At 44.2% G+C, this 17901-nt stretch overlaps 1 protein-coding gene across 1 annotated transcript in view; it reads left to right on the top strand.

The window, feature by feature from the left end:
- Positions 1–5121: 5121 nt before the first annotated feature.
- The window catches only part of LOC115478702 (carboxypeptidase A1-like), a 34293-nt gene continuing 21513 nt past the window's right edge, over positions 5122–17901 (top strand). The window contains exons 1-3 of the mRNA XM_030216228.1: positions 5122–5192; positions 7893–7974; positions 11376–11510. Of these exons, the coding sequence (XP_030072088.1) occupies positions 5128–5192; positions 7893–7974; positions 11376–11510 (282 nt within the window). The 5' untranslated portion in view covers positions 5122–5127. The remainder of the gene's footprint in view (positions 5193–7892; positions 7975–11375; positions 11511–17901) is intronic.

The raw sequence follows: 17901 nt of genomic DNA, 5'->3' as shown, positions 1-17901 counted from the left end.
GCCTTGTGCTCTGGGGCTCAAGATGGTTGTGAGCAGAGGGAAAGAAAGAAAGAAGTGCAAGCAGAGCTCTATGCTCTGCTGCCCAGAGAAAGACAGAGAGAGATGCAGTGCCCCGGACACAGAGAAGTGGAGGAGTGGCCTAGTGGTTAGGGTGGTGGACTTTGGTCCTGGGGAACTGAGGAACTGAGTTGGATTCCCACTTCAGGCACAGGCAGCTCCTTGTGACTCTGGGCAAGTCACTTAACCCTCCATTGCCCCATGTAAGCCGCATTGAGCCTGCCATGAGTGGGAAAGCGCGGGGTACAAATGTAACAAAACTAAAATAGATACTATTGGAGATTCTACATGGAATGTTGCTACTATTGGAGATTCTACATGGAATGTTGCTATTCCACTAGCAACATTCCATGTAGAAGGCCGCGCAGGCTTCTGTTTCTGTGAGTCTGACGTCCTGCACGACCATATTGGTGATCTGCAAGGGCTGACTTCTACATGGAATGTTGCTAGTGAAATAGCAACATTCCATGTAGAATCTCAAATAGTAGCAACAGTGGAGGGTGGCGGACTTTGGTCCTGAGGAACTGAGTTTGATTCCCACTTCAGGCACCAGCAGCTCCTTGTGACTCTGGGCCAGTCACTTAACCCTCCATTGCCCCATGTAAGCCGCATTGAGCCTGCCATGAGTGGGAAAGCGTGGGGTACAAATGTAACAAAAACAAACATAGGGTTGCCAACTAGATTGATCCAGTCCTGGGTTTACTCCATTGCAAGCAGGAGCTTGTAGTTTTGCTTTTCTTAGGAATTGCATTGGGGAAACCAGAACTACAAGGCGCTGATTTTTCAACACCACTTATAGAATGTGGCCCAAAATGCTGATCTACATGTATAGAAGATTTACTATAAAATTACATCATGCCCACAAGTATGCACAGTGCACATAGATGCATGTTTATAGAGTAGGTGTTGTCAGGGAAGGAGTTTGGATGGAGCCTGGGCGGAGTTGTTATTTATATATACATGTGTATGTACATACTTTACATGGATAACATTTATGTCTGTTCCCAAGCAGATGTAAATGTCTGTGCCATTAATTTAGGTATGATAGGTGCTGGATTTTTATATTCAATGACAGATCAAATTCACCATAAAGTGTACAAGTGGTAACTTAGAAAACAATATTATAACCAAGAATTATTGCAGCCTGAATGTCCAACCGCCACCTGAAACTGAACATGGCCAAGACCGAAGCTTATTGTCTTCCCACCCAAACCCACTTCTCCTCTCGCTTCACTCTCTATCTCAGTTGATAACACCCTCATTCTCCCCATCTCATCTGCCCGCAACCTCGGAGTCATCTTTGACTCCTCCCTCTCCTTCTCTGCGCATAGCCAAGCAGATAGCCAAGACCTGTCGCTTCTTCCTCTATAACATCAGCAAATTTCGCCCTTTCCTCTCTGAGCACACCACCCGAACTCTCATCCACTCTCTCATTACCTCTCGCCTGGACTACTGCAACTTACTCCTCACCGGCCTCCCACTTAGCCATCTATCCCCCCTTCAATCCGTTCAGAACTCTGCCGCACGTCTTATATTCCGCCTGAACCGACATACTCATATCACCCCTCTCCTCAGGTCACTTCACTGGCTTCCGATCAGATACCGCATACAGTTCAAGCTTCTGCTTCTTACCTACAAATGCACTCGATCTGCAGCCCCTCATTACCTCTCTACCCTCATCTCCCCCTACGTTCCTACCCGTAACCTCCGCTCTCAAGACAAATCCCTCCTTTCAGTATCCTTCTCCACCACCGCCAACTCCAGGCTCCGCCCTTTCTGCCTCGCCTCACCCCATGCTTGGAATAAACTCCCTGAGACCATTCGCCAGGCCCCCTCCCTACCCATCTTCAAATCCTTACTCAAAGCCCATCTCTTCAATGTCGCCTTCAGCACCTAACCACCATACCTCTATTCAGGAAATCTAGACTGTCCTAACTTGACATTTCGTCCTTAAGATTGTAAGCTCCTTTGAGCAGGGACTGTTCTTCATTGTTAAACTGTACAGCGCTGCGTAACCCTAGTAGCGCTCTAGAAATGTTAAGTAGTAGTAGTAGTAGTAATTGAAATCAACACAATTTTTATGAGGCATTTTCTGCATATAAATATGTTTTGCACGTAGAAAATGCTTTATAAAATTAACCCCTGAGTGGGAAGATATAAGAGACCAGATCAAATCATTCCTGTGCTTTTTCTCCATTCTGGTTTCCTTTTCATTCCAGAGGAGGGTTTAAAACATCTGCGGACAGCTTGTCCATCTGCATGATGATAAACAAATCAGAGAGAGGGAGAGGATTACAGTGAGCCTCCTCAGGACTGCGGGCAGACATCTCATTGACGGTAGTCACTTATGAGTCTAGCACAGAGAATGGAGAGAGGATTTGGGGAAAGAGGGGCTGGGGGAAGAGCTACGATGCACACTAACCATTCAATTAAACCTTAAAAAAATCTAAGAAGGAGAATAGTCAATGCCAAAAACAATAAAGTGGAAACCTAAGCATAAGACCAAAAGAACACCTGGTACAATCAATGGTGCTCAGTCATCTAGATTACTGTAACGCACTCTACGCCGGCTGCAAAGAGCAAATAATCAAGAAACTTCAGACAGCCCAGAACACTGCAGCAAGACTCATATTCGGCAAAACAAAATATGAAAGAGCTAAGCCCCTATGAGAAAAACTACACTGGCTCCCACTCAAAGAACGCATCACGTTCAAAATTTGCTCCCTAGTTCACAAAATCATTCATGGAGATGCACCAGCCTACATGTCAGACCTAATAGACTTACCACCCAGGAATGCCAAAAGATCATCCCGCACATTCCTTGATCTGCACTTCCCTAACTGCAAAGGTCTAAAATACAAATTAATGCACGCGTCAAACTTCGCCTACTTGAGCACACAGTTATGGAACGCACTGCCGCGCAACTTAAAAGCGATCTACGAATTAATGAACTTTCGCAAACTACTAAAGACCCATCTCTTTAACAAGGCATACCACAAAGACCAACCAATATGAATATACACAACTCCCCCACATAAATTCAGAACTATCTTACAATATCTGCTTGTTATAATAATATCATGTTTTATCATTATCATGTTGCCCAAGATCCTTTTCTGTTTTCTATTATATTTCCACCACTCATGATGTATTGTAAGCCACATTGAGCCTGCAAAGAGGTGGGAAAATGTGGGATACAAACGCAATAAATAATAAATAAATAAATAAGTAATGTGCATGAGTTAATTAATGGGACACCTTTAGCCAGCACAGTGGGTAGAGCAGCAGGCTGAAAAGCAGGGAAGCCAAGGTTCAAATCCCACTGCTACTCCCACTGACGCCCATCATGGCTTTGGGCAAATTACTCCAGCCTCCACTGCCTCAGACACAAGCTTAGATTGTGAATCCTCCAGGCAGTGGCGTAGCTATGTCACATCCCGCCCTCACTAACATCACTTCCTGTTTCCAGGATGCAGCAGCAGAGGGAAGCCTGAGAGGCTGGCCTAGGCAATGAAAGTGCACCCCTGCTGTGCCAATGAAGATGCTGAGGTAGACCTGGGGGCTGCCGAGCCATGGGTGGGGGGGGGGCTAACATTGGATTTGGGAAAAAGTTTTAGAAGGCTAACACCCATCCTAACTGTGGGCCCACCCAAAATGACTGGTGTGGCTACGCCACTGCCTACAGGGTATAGGAAAACATAGGAGCCTACATTTCAGAATGGCAGGAGGTGCTAAACCTATCACCAATTCCCCCTCCTTGGACAAAGTGAAGGCATGAACTCATCACTGGGAGACGCTCAAGCACCCACTTATGCAGGGAACACCTACAGCACCTGGAAAGGTGAATTATGAAATCTAAATTCAAATGTGAAGGCAGACTAATCTTGACCCTGCTTACCTGCACGCCTTCCCATAATTCTAAACAAAATATATTCAGCAGTATTTTAACATTCTACTTTCTATTTACAATGCAAGGCTGGCCCAACCATTAGGCAAGACTAGGCAGTCGCCTGGAGCAGCAGTTTTTGGAGGACACCAAAGAGCAGCTACTGGCAAAGCAAAACAATAGATGCCGAGAACCACACAAAGTAAAAGAAACATTAGGGAGTGTTTTTGTACCAGAAGGAAGAGTGGTGCTGGGATGTTCATGACTGTTGGTGGCAAGGGGGGGGGGGGGGGGGGGGGGCAAAGGGCCAGAAAGTTAATTGGTGCGGAGCAAGGCAAGGCTGAAGGTTTGCCTAGGGAATATCATACTTTTGCATCACACATGATTTTATCTTCCACTCCTGCTACAAGGGGCAAAGGAAGCAAGTTCCAGAAAAGTTTCAGGTTAGTAACTTGGCAAAACCTGGCAGAAAATCCCCACTGGTCAAGGGTCACTTTGATGTCATGTCTGCCCCATGCCATAGGATCCAACTTTTCAAAATGATTGGATGCTAAACCCATCACCAGTTCCCCCTCCTTGGACAAAGTGAAGGCATTTGCTCAATATTGGGGGGGGGGGGGGTGCTCAAAGACCCACAGACCTGGCACCTATGCCCCATGCTGTTGGGTCCTGACCTTTCTCTTTGGGGAGCATTTGGTGAGAGTCCCTGTTGCCTGTCTCAGCTTTGCCCCTTTGTAAACATGGCAAAAATGAAAAACGAAATGTTTCTGTAGATGTCTCTATTTTGCCTTTTTTTTTTTTTTTTTGAAGCAAAGACCTTAATGAAAAAAAAATGTTTAACTAAACAGGAGGAGAGAAACAAGGAGAGACTGGAAAAGGTATCTGAATGCATTCCAGGTAGGGAACAAAAGCAGTGCAACAGCCAGTCACGCTGCACCTCAACAGCTGCTTCGTTCCCTCCAAATTAATCAGCTCACACACTGGGAGGGTGGCATCAGGTTTGGAAAAATATGGGTTACGCAGCATTGGGAAGCAGAGCAGCTGCTGGTGATAGGGCAGGGCTGGTCCAACCTCCAGCGAGGGGAACCAGGGACCAGAGGCGAGGTTACAGCTCAGCAGAGAGGTAGTATTTAAGCTGTGGAGCAGAGGACTCGACTCCTCGGTACTTCCTTTTCTGGCAGAAGATGAGGGAACTGCTGGTTTTCAGTGTGCTGCTGGTGGCTGCCTTCAGCAGGGAGAATTTTGTTGGGTAAGCATGTCAAGGGTCATGTGGGGAGCACACGGGAACTGCCTGAATTAGGTCTTCCCCCATACTCATGGCAAACAGTGACGGAGAAGCTGATCCCCTGGACCCAGCAGAAGAGGTAACTGTGCATGTGAGCCTTGGCAATCATGCAGCTTCCCTCCTGGTCACAACTTGAAGGAGAATCCTATGGCTGATTACCGCCAGATACACACCGGCGCCACAAAAATAGCTGGATATGCTGGATATGACGGCGTGCTGGGGGTGGGAAGTACTTCCAGGCTACTGCGGTAACCCGGCGGTACTTCCTGTTTAGCGAGCGGTAAACCCGCATTGGGCTTACCGCCACTTTGTAAAAGGGGGTCTAAGGGAGAGGAAAGGGTAGTAGATAGTATGGATGAGCAAACAGAGTAGACCATATGCAAGCGGTTCCCAAACCTGTCCTAGAGGCTCCCTCGTCAATCAGGTTTTCAGGATATCCACAAGGAATATTTATAATGCCCAACAAGGTCTACACTCATTAATTAGGAGTGGAGGAGTGGCCTAGTGGTTAGGGTGGTGGATTTCGGTCCTGGGGAACTGAGTTCGATTCCCACTTCAGTCACAGGCAAGTCCCTTAACCCTCCATTGCCCCTTGTAAGCCGCATTGAGCCTGCCGTGAGTGGGAAAGCGCGGGGTACAAATGTAACAAAAATAAAATAGATACTATTGGAGATTCTACATAGAATGTTGCTACTATTGGAGATTCTACATGGAATGTTGCTATTCCACTAGCAACATTCCATGTAGAAGGCTGTGCAGGCTTCTGTTTCTGTGAGTCTGACGTCCTGCACATATGTGCAGGACGTCCATATGGGTGATCTGCAAGGGCCGACTTCTACATGGAATGTTGCTAGTGGAATAGCAACATTCCATGTAGAATCTCAAATAGTAGCAACAGTGGAGGAGTGGCCTAGTGGTTAGGGTGGTGGACTTTGGTCCTGAGGAACTGAGTTCGATTCCCAGCACAGGCAGCTCCTTGTGACTCTGGCCAAGTCACTTAACCCTCCATTGCCTGCCACATTGAGCCTGCCATGAGTGGGAAAGTGCAGGGTACAAATGTAACAAAAATAAAATACACTCATTAATTAGTTGTACTGAATAATGTAAAATTTGCATATGACAACTGTTTGAAAATACAAAATTTCTTTATTATTTCTAAATGCTAAAACACTAAAATGTACACCAAAGCTAACCCAAAATACTCCATACATTCATACCACCATACATTCAAACACCCCATATTACAACATCCAATACTTTGACATATATCTGATGGCAAGTGTACAATCTCAATCCAACTTTTTACACACTTATAATACAAATGCAGAATCTGTAGTGCAAAATCAACAGTCCCATAATATCCCATGATGCGATGAGATAAAAGTTCTTCATCAGGTCAACCTTGTCACTCTCATCATCATCAATAAACCATTGCCAGTAATTTGCAAATTGTTCCAGCTCAGTCTCTGTATTCAATATAATAATAATAGCTCCGATTGTCCAGAGCTTACAATTGCCAATTGAGATCCTCAACACAGCTCAATGTATGCCGTTCCAGGTATAGTCATTTGATGCTGTAAGCGTCTATTATATCATTACGCATCAGCAATGCTTTACTTTAATGTAGTCACTCCACCAAACCAACAGGACCCGACATGATCATGTTTCGCTATTTGAAGCGTCATCAGGGGTCTTGATCTTGGCTCAACCAGGTGGTGGGACTCACAACTACCAGCGATGTGCCAGCGAGACCTCCCAAGGGGACCTCATGCATGAATATTCATTATGGAAATCCTGAAAACCTGACTGGCTGGGGAGCCTCCAGGACAGGTTTGGGATCCACTTGTATATGGTCTTTATCTGTTGTCATCTTCTATGTATGTCCTGTTAAAACAAAGTTATCTATATGTTCAGTCATTTTGGGCTTTTTTTTAATAATAATTTCTACCATTTTGCCTGGCATTAATGTCAGGCTCACTGGTCTGTAGCTTCCTGGATCAACCTCAGAAATAGACCAGGGTTTAGTGCTGATCAGTGGAACTCCTGCTGCTTATAAGACTTTGCAGGTTCCAGTTCCTCTGTGACCTATATCCTCATAGCACCCTCTTATACACGCATACATACATCCAGTGGTATGCTGGAGCAGGCTCTCACAGGCTCGTAAGAGCCAGTTGTTAAGAATTTTGGGAGCCGGTTGTTAAAGTAGGGCCCTCCATGGCTACTTTAACAACTGGCTCCCAAAATGTGGGCTTGGCCCCCTGATGAATTCTCTTTTACTTTGCTGGTGGGGATGCTGAGCCCTGCCAGCCAAGTAAATAGACTACTGCTGCTCCCCGCTCCTTGTTTCCAGCTCTGAGCAGCAGGCTGGGACTTCTCGAGCATGTGAGAGAAGTTCCAGCATGCTGCTCAGAGCAAGACGTTGGGAGTGGTGGCAGTCCATTTATTGGCTGCCAACAAAGGTATGCCTAGCGTGCCCGCACGAAGGGAGGGAGGAGAGAGAGGCAAGTGTTGCCCCCCCCCCCCCCCCGGCCACCCCTGGCACTTCGAACTGCAGAGCTGGCTATGTCCGGAGAAAGAGCCTGTTGTTAAAAATTTACCAGCACACCCCTGCATACATCCATGAATACATACGGAATCACTCTAGCTCCTTTTTATTTCATGCAGGCACCAGGTACTTCGGATCTTCCCTGCAAATGAGGCAGAGGTAGCCACCGTGTTGGAGCTAGAACAGCTGGAGCACCTGCAGGTAATGAGGAAATGTAGATGATCCCTTGGGAAAGGATGGCCTTCACTTTATTACTGCAGAGTATCACAAACCCTTATAATGCTACGCTACCCAGGCAAAGCGATGCTATCTCCTGTAACTTTATGTTACTACGATATGGAAGTCTATTCCTGGTTTTCTAACTTGCATTCTCACTTTGTCTTATGCTTGTTGTCCTGTGGGGCGTAGCCAGACACCCAGTTTTGGGTGGGCCTGGGCCCAAGATGGGCGGGCAGAAGAACTATGCCCTATCCCAGAAGTGATTTGGTCTCTCCCTTTCTCGCCTGCATGCCATATGAGCTCTCAAACATCCCCCTTCCCTGCATACCTTTTAAGTAGCAGATTTTCACCGACAGCGAGCAGCAACTAATACACACAGCTCATGCTGGCCCCTCAGCCTTCCCTCTGATGCAACTTCCTATTTCCACATAGGTGGGAATACATCAGAGGGAAGGCTGTGGAGCTGGTGTGAGCAGTATGTATCAGTCGCTGCTCGCTGCAGGTGAAGAACTGGTATTTACAAGGTATGCAGGAGGGACAGTTGTTGGGAGTTGTCTGCTGATGGGGCTTGGGGATCCCTGCCAGCCACATCATAGGTGTGATGCTACTGGGTGGGCCTGAGCTCAAAGTGGGTGGGCCTGGGCCCACCCGGGCCCACCCTTGGCTATGACACTGCTGTGGAACATATTTGAATGGGAACTGGGTGGGTCTGGAGTGCACTCGAATTGTATCTTGGGCCTGACCTAGTGGTTGAATGCCGTGACATTGACCCAAATTCAGTTTGCAGATCTAATCTGGTGTAGGGTTACCATATGTCCTGGGCGTTCGGCGGGTTTTGCCTGCCCACCTGTTTGTCCGGATTTCTGGACAAACGGGCGTGCGTGCGGGTGGGCATGTGAGCGGCGCTGTGGGTCTCCCCTCCTCTTACTTACTATCTGCCCTAGTGGTCTAGTGACCTCTTCGGGGCAAGAAAGAGCCCCCTCTTTCCTGTCCAGAGCACTGCCTGCCCATGCCCTGCATCCTTCTCAGTCTCGGCTGGGGATTCAAAATGGTTGCCGAGAGTTGAAGTGGCCTTGTGAGACTTCAACTCTCAGCGGCCATTTTGAATCCCCAGCCGAGACCAAGAAGGATGCAGGGCAAAGCAGCGCTCCGAGCAGGAAAGAGGGGGCTCTTTCCTGCCCCAAAGAGGTCACTAGACCACCAGGGCAGTAGATAGTAAGTAAGGGGAGGGGAGGTGACGGGGGGCATGGGAGGGAAATATGTGACATGGGGGGAGAGGAGGGGAATATGTGATGGGGGTGGAGTGAGAGCGAGAAAGGGCGTGGCGAGGATCAGAAAGGGACGTGGTGTGGGCGGGACAGGGGCATGGTGTGGGTGGGGCAGGGGCGGGGCAGGGGCAGGGGCGGGGCAGGGGCGGGACATGTGTCCTCTTTTTCAGAGGACAAAATATGGTAACCCTAATCTGGTGGTTACAAGCCCACTGTCTAAATTAAATCTGGGAGAATCCCACAGCTTCTTTATTGCATGAAATGCCTCCTTATCACTGATCTCACCAATTCTCTTAGAAGGAATGTCCATAGCCATTGAACCATCTGTGAAAATTCTCAGTGTATTCTTTGACCAATCTCTAGATTTTCAATCCCATATCTCTCATGTGATTAAGTGGGGTTTTTTTCGAATTGAGAATGATTCGTTCAATAAATTGGGTTCTTACAAAAACAGCCTTCAGATTCTTATTTATTAATTGGTGATAACTAGCTTAGACTATTGCAATAGTCTCTTATATGGGATAAAAACAAGGGACATTAGACACTTCTAGATCCTCCAGAATACAGCAGTGAAACTCATAACAGGCTGTAGAAAATACGACCATGTGACTCCACTGTTATGACTGGCTGCCTATATCACACAGAATCACTTTTAAAATTTTGATTCCGGTGCATAAAGTCCATGTGAGGGGGTATATAGAATACTGTCCCTCACCCTTAAAGATATTCCCTCAGATAGCCTGAGCCACCTTTAACCCATTAGTTCCGCCCAGGGAGGAAGTGAGACGGGAGAGGTGGAGCCGAAGGTACAGGAAAGAGGAAATATAAAAGGTAGGGTCAGACTGAGGTCAAGGGACTTATTGACTGTGTTTGGGGCATAGCAGCCAACAACCTCAGACTGTATTTGGGCCCTGTCAGGTTAAGACTATATTCGTTAAACTAAAGAGACTTTTCACCTTGTATTCCTGGCCCTGTGATGTAACAGGCCTCAGGTTTTCTGTTATTAAAGCACTTAAAGTTTCACACCTTGGTCCGACTGTGTTATTGTGCAGGCCCACCCTCAACCCTCGCTCGTAGTATCACACTCAGGTTCTCCCCTCTATTTATCACGGGTTTTGATACTACCCATGTAGAACTCTCAGATAATCACAACATAATTGTTCCAAAAATGTAGAAGAGTACTTAGCTGAAATGGGTCTACAGTGGCCAACGTTTCGTTGCCTGCTTCAGGGTCCTACGGTCAAGAATTGTCGAGAGAGCCTCATCCGCCTCTTCTCAAGATCGTAGGACCCTGAAGCAGGCAACGAAACGTTGGCCACTGTAGACCCATTTGACCTAAGTACTCTTCTACATTTTTGGAATACAGCTTTGCAGTTTTTGCAGTTGATGTTATGCTTAGAAGGAGGTTTTTTTATACCAATGATGAAGCAGGCCCTGCTCTTGTTGCTTATTGCACTTCTGAGCTTCTTGAGGCTTTTTCCTCCTGCGACTATCACTGGATTTTGAGAGTCAGACTATAAGAGAACTCTTACTATTTATTTGTATATATTGGGTCGACTTTTAGGGTTCCTTCCCTTATTTTTTTGGTTTAACATTAGCGCAGGGCCATTAATTCAAATAATGGAGAATCGGCCATCTTATGCTGTGGTAAAAATGGTCTTAGTGAGTGAAGGCCACTTTTTACCACAGCTTAGTAAAAGTGCCCCTTAGATTGTGAGCCCTCCGGGAACAGGGAAATACCTACTGCACTTGAAAGTAATTTGCCTTGAGCTACAAGTTGGAAAGACATAAGCCAAATTCAATCAATCAACAAACTACAAAAGTTTTATAGCATGAAAACAACATCAAACAGGTCGTATAATAAAAAGTGATACATGTTCAATCTGCAAGCATCCACTTTCAAAAAGCACTTCCCACCACCCAAAGCCAGAACAATAAGACAGAAATCAGCATTTCACATCCTAAAATAATTCTGGGCCAAAGAAAAAGATTCTGCAATCCTTGAAACAGTTGCCTCCTGGGGTCTGGTTATTTGTTTGGTTAGATTTATTATAAATCCATTAGTGCTTGCTCTTGTAAGTGATTGTCGATGTTCTCTTTCCTCTTCCTTTGCAGCTGGATTTTTGGCAGACTTCTGCAGAGCCTAGGAGGCCTACCGATATTCGTGTCCCTTTTGCCAGTCTCCAAGCTGTCAAAATCTTTCTGGAGTCCAACAAAATCCAGTATTCCATCATGATTGACGATCTACAGGTCTGTGGCTGTGGTTGCCGTGTCCTTCTCACTTTTTTTTCTCTTGTTCCCAGCTTCGTATGTTATTTAACCCACTAAACAATACAAGATGTGACGCTATTCTGTAGGTCTCTCCAATTTGTAATTCCCCCTCATCTTCCCTGGAGGCCAGGGCTGGTGTTAAGGGAGTTGCAAACTGGGCAATTGCCCTGGGCCCCCAATTCTAGCTATCTACGAGTGAGCTATGTGAGTTGTGGAAGCTTCCATAAGTGAGAGAATTTGCTTGACTACTATTAAGAGAGTTGTTTGACCCCTGAGGCGGGCCTTTGTGCCGAAACACGGCCCTGTCGGGTCATCCTTATGATTTTTACAATAAAGACTTTTATATTTTGACATCTTCTTTGGATCCGCCTCACTCCTTTCTTTTGTTGATCATGTTTGCATGAGGTTTTTCCTCCTTTTTTTAGCTCCTTATTCTGCCCTGGGCCCCAGCATGTTTGTTTTTTTGTTTGTTACATTTGTACCCCACGCTTTCCCACTCATGGCAGCAGGGGTGTGCTGGTAAATTTTTAACAATGGGCTCTCTCTCCGGGCATAGCCGGCCCTGAAATTTGGAGGTGGGGGATGGGAATACATGCCTCTCTCTCCCCTCCCTTGTGCGGGCACGCTAGGCATACCTTTGCCGAGCCCCACCAGCCAATAAATGGACTTCCACCATTCTCTGCTGCTTGTTTCTGGCTCTGAGCAGCATGATGGAACCTTCTTGCGCTTGCATGAAAAGTCCCAGCCTGATGCTCAGAGTCAGAAACAAGGAGCAGGGAGCAGCAGCAGTCTATTTACTTGGCTGGTGGGGCCTGCATCACTGCCAGCAAAGTAAAAGAGAATTCAGGAGGGGGCCCAACTACCCACATTTTGGGAGTCAGTTGTTAAAGTAGCCATAGGGAAGCCTACTTTAACAACCGGCTCCCAAAATTCTTAAAAACTTAACAAACGGCTCTCGCGAGCCCGCTCCAGCACACCACTGCATGGCAGGCTCAATGCAGCTTACATATTGTATACAGGTACTTATTTGTACGTGAGGCAATGGAGGGTTAAGTGAGTTGCCCAGAGTCACAAGGAGCTGCCTGTGCCTGAAGTGGGAATCGAACTCAGTTTCTCAGTTCCCCAGGACCAGAGTCCACCACCCTAGCCACTAGGCCACTCCTCCACTGTTGCTACTATTTGAGATTCTACATGGAATGTTGCTATTCCTGTTGGATTATTTGTAGTAAATAATTAGCAGATTTTTATACACACAGCTTCAGCTTTAGAAATGTTAATTTCTTTTCTTCATCTCTCTCACATACACCCCAGAATAATTCACTGCTGAGTCACTTTAAAGTTGAATTAACAAAACATCTGTTTACTCACAGTTTTAGTTAGTTTGATATTCAGGCAGGCTTATATAACATAATACAATACATTTTGATTATCAGCTCTTTCCATGTGCTTAGATGGTAATGGATGCTCACACCACAGATCCTCAGGTTAGGAGAGACCTTTTGAGCTCCATGTGCTGTTCCTAACCACACCCACACGAAGTTGCATGGGTGTGACCTCTGTAGGCAATTCACATCAGAGGTCACAGAGTAATCACAGAGAAAGAAAAAAAAAAACATTGCTGACAGACAATGCATGTAAAACACAATACATTATTCCAACAAACCCCTTCTCATGCATAACTGTCATGCAATTATTAATTCATACAAAGTCCAAGCTTTATTCGCAGATTCTCAAAACGTTCTCTGGGTAACGGTTTGGTCATGATGTCAGCTGTCATCTCACTGGTGTGACAATAGTGTAGACTGATAACCCCTTCTTTCGCCAGCTCTCGCACGTTGTGATATTTCGTTGCGATGTGCTTGGTGCGTGACTGAACCTTGTCATTCTGTGACAGTCTGATGCAGCTCTGATTATCTTCCATTATCTGGATTGGTCTCTGTTCATCTATTCCAAAATCCAGCAAAAGTTTTTCAATCCACATCAGTTCTCTGCATGCTTCTGATACAGCCACATATTCAGCTTCTGTAGAAGACAGACTCACAATACTTTGTTTATGACTGGCCCAAGAAATTTGTACATTTCCATACATAAACACATATCCACTTGTGGATTTATAATCAGAATGATCCCCTGCCCAATCTGAATCACAGTAACATATTAGTTTTGGATTACTATTGGCTGAAATCTTTAATTTACAATCAATGGTACCTTTTAAATACCTTACCATCCTTTTAACTGCAGTCCAATCTGATTTGGTAGGTGAGCTGACCCTTCTGCTCAAAATTCCTACTGCATTTGCTATATCAGCCCTGTATGTGGTAGTCAGATATAAAAGCTTACCTATGGCTGATCTATATTGGATGTTATCTGGTAAAGGTTCTCTTACTGTTTCATCCTTCAGAAAATCAGTGATCATGGGAGTGCTTACAACTTGGGCATCTTGCATACCTAAACTTTCAATAAGCTCATTTATTTTCTGCTTCTGGCTTAGAAGATAAGAACCATCATTTTGTTTCTCAATTTCTATACCAAGATAGTATGACACATTACCAAGTTCTTTTATCTCAACATTCAGGTTTAAATATTTTACAATGTCCTTGTACTCTTGCTCACTTTCGCTTGCAATGAGCAGATCATCAACAAAAGCTAAAATGTATGCATATTGTCCATTTCTGCACCTAGTGTACAAGCATTTATCTGCTTCACCTTGCTTAAATCCTAAATTTGTCAATATTTCATGCAATTTGTCATTCCAACATTTTGCACTTTGCTTTAATCCATAAAGACCTTTGTTTAATTTACACACTAGCTGTCTTTGTTTTGTATTTATGAAACCTGTTGGCTGTTCCATGTACAAGTTTTCAGTTATATCTCCATGAAGAAATGCTGTTTTCACATCAATGTGGTTGACTTGCATGCCTTTTGAGACTGCAATGCTCAGAAGTGTTCTAATTGTCGTGTGTTTCACTACAGGTGCAAACACTTCATCAAAATCTTCTCCATATTTTTGAAGATATCCCTTTGCGACTAATCTGGCTTTATACCTTTCCACTTTTCCTTGTGCATTCCTTTTTAACTTGAATACCCATTTGCATCCTATAGCTTTCTTGCCAGGAGGTAATTTTGTAAGAATCCAAGTTTTATTTTTATGCAATGCATCAATTTCTTCTTGTGCAGCTTTACGCCATTCAGCAGCTTCTTCTGCTGGCATTTTCTCAATCTCATCCCATGTTAAGGGCTCTTGAGCTTCTGCTGACTTTGTTAGGTAAGACAGTCTTGGGGGTGGAACACCTTTGTTTTCCCTGGATGAGCGTCTGACAACAGGTTGGTCCGACCTTTCCGCATCCTCTAAATCTGAGAGTCCTTCTCCAATTGATTCCCCTTCTCCAACTGTACTGTCTTCTTCAATGATCCTTTCTGTGTCTGCTTCCTCTGCCTGTTCCTCGTTAGATACAGATGAGTTGCTTTCAGACATCTGCCTTGGTATGGCATTTATATACACTGGCATGTCTATTATGGTTCTAGTTTCATATTCTGGATGATAAGGCTCATCTGGGATAATCCAGCCTTTATCAACCCTTTTGTTTTCATCAAAATATGTAACATGTCTTATGCCAACAATGCCAGTTTTCAGATTCAAAATTCTATATCCTTTGTGTCCTGGAGCATAGCCAACTAAAATGCCCCTTTCTGTTGTGGAATCCAGCTTATGCCTTCTTTGCTTTGGTACATGAGCATATGCTGTACTTCCAAATGTTCTTATGTGTGACAGGTTTGGTTTCCTACCATGCCATGTCTCAAGTGGTGTGCGCTCAGTGCCTTTAGTTGGCATTCTGTTTTGTAGGTACACTGCTGTGAGAATAGCTTCCCCCCATAGTCTTTTAGGGAGATTGCTATCTGACAGCATACATCTGGTCATTTCCACAAGTGACCTAAATTTTCTCTCTGCAACAGAATTTTGCTCTGGTGTATAAGCTACTGTTGTGATATGCTGAATGCCTTCTTGTTGTAGAAATGTGCGCATGCTTTGTGAAGTGAACTCACCACCATTGTCGGTCTGAAGAACCTTTGGTTTTCTTTCAAATTTATTGCTCACCATGACTATGTATTTCTTCAGCATGTCTGTGACTTGACTTTTTTCTTTCAGCAAATAGGCCACATAGTATCTAGAGAAATCATCCAAGAATATTAGCACAAATCTGTTATTTCCCAATGATGGGATATTAAACGGTCCACATAAGTCACTGTGTATTAAGTCCAGTACTTTATTACTCCTATTTCCTGTGTATGCAGGAAATGAGGGTCTCACACCTTTTTGAGTAACACAGTCTATGCATTTCTCCATTTTACCAGTATCTGCACTTATTTGAATGCCTGTGGCAAGTTGCTTACTGTGAAGATCCTGGATCACCTTAAAATCACGATGTCCCAGGCGGCGGTGCCAGATTTCCAGACTACATTTACCATCATTCTTCCTTACTTGCGCCATATGTGAGGCTTCACCTGAAATGCTCAGTTTATAAATATCATTATGCATAAAAGCTTCAGCATACACTTCATCATTTTTAGAGATTGTGCACTTACTGTTTTCAAAATGAATCACAAATCCCTTCTTATCTAATGTAGATACACTAAGCATATTGCAAACTGCTTGGGGAATATACAAGACATCACTTACAGGAATTTCTTTAACTTCATTAGACACTTTGCATTTTAAGAATCCAATGCCTTTTGCTTGGATCTGAATAGTCCCTGCGTTTGCAGTATGAAGAACACCTTCTTCTGGACTCATTTCCTGAAAGAAATCCTTACAATTGGTTAAATGGCATGTGCTCCCCGAATCCAAAATCCAAGTACTTTCATTTGAATTATTATTTACCATAGTCAAAGATTTTTCTGCCATTAGAAAGCTCTTATGTTTATCATTGTCCTTTGTACATTTCCTGCTTGGAAAATTCTTTTGTTCCATTGGCTTAGGTGAGCTAGAGGGGGTGTTTTGTGTTTCCTTACACCATTTAGATACATGTCCCTCCTTTCCACATGAGTAGCAAATCAGCTTGCCCTTGGGTGGAGTTTTCCCATAGCTCCGCCTTCCTCTATTCTTTGCCAAGAAATTTGTTTCATTTCTCTCTGACTGTCTTTGAGAACACATCTCCTCAGAATCATTAATTATGCATTCCTGCCTCAGTTTTGATGCTGCCTGTTCAAACGATTGCCCTTCAATGGCTTCATTCACAGACCTAAAAACATCAAACTTCTTTGATAGTGAGGTAAAAAGAAATGCTCTTTTCAATGCATCACACATGGGAATTCCAGAAAGTTCTAGCTTTTGAAATGAAGACATAAGATGCATAATGTGATCATTACACTTACTTTTATCCCTTAATTTGGTTTCATTCAACTCTGCCAACCAAATTGGTTGCTGTTTTGCATATGTAGTTGCATACATAGTTCTCAGTTTATCTAAAATTTCCTTTGCTGTATTTTTGCCTCCACCAATATGGCTTGTTTCTCTGAGAGAGCTTCAAAAAACATGCACTTCACATAATAGTTTGCATTGTCCCATTCAGCCATATTTTCAGCTGTTCTGTTTTGGTCTAAACATATACTTAATTTCTTTGCTTGAAGGAGACATCTGAATCTTAGCTCCCATTGCTGATAATTATATTCAGTTAATTTAGGCACCTGGAGAGAGTGGGAAAATGGTGAATTTCCTCCCTCAGCCATTGCTTAGCCTTGCCTTCTGTTTGGTGTGTGGGGGGGGGGAGAGAGAGACAGACTGAATCTTTCTTTTAAAACTTAAGAGAAAAATTTGGCTTTTTCACTGCCTGGTAATATTTCTCTTCTTCCTTTTTCAATTCCTGGGCTAGGCCCATAACCCTTTTGTTGGATTATTTGTAGTAAATAATTAGCAGATTTTTATACACACAGCTTCAGCTTTAGAAATGTTAATTTCTTTTCTTCATCTCTCTCACATACACCCCAGAATAATTCACTGCTGAGTCACTTTAAAGTTGAATTAACAAAACATCTGTTTACTCACAGTTTTAGTTAGTTTGATATTCAGGCAGGCTTATATAACATAATACAATACATTTGGATTATCAGCTCTTTCCATGTGCTTAGATGGTAATGGATGCTCACACCATAGATCCTCAGGTTAGGAGAGACCTTTTGAGCTCCATGTGCTGTTCCTAACCACACCCACACGAAGTTGCATGGGTGTGACCTCTCTAGGCAATTCACATCAGAGGTCACAGAGTAATCACAGAGAAAGAAAAAAAAAACATTGCTGACAGACAATGCATGTAAAACACAATACATTATTCCAACAATTCCACTAGCAACATTCCATGTAGAAGTCGGCCCT

This window comes from Microcaecilia unicolor, chromosome 10, assembly GCF_901765095.1.
Source record: "Microcaecilia unicolor chromosome 10, aMicUni1.1, whole genome shotgun sequence".
Lineage (NCBI taxonomy): Eukaryota > Metazoa > Chordata > Amphibia > Gymnophiona > Siphonopidae > Microcaecilia > Microcaecilia unicolor.
The sequence above is the reverse complement of the archived record's forward strand: the minus strand, read 5'-3'. Positions and strand labels throughout refer to the sequence as shown.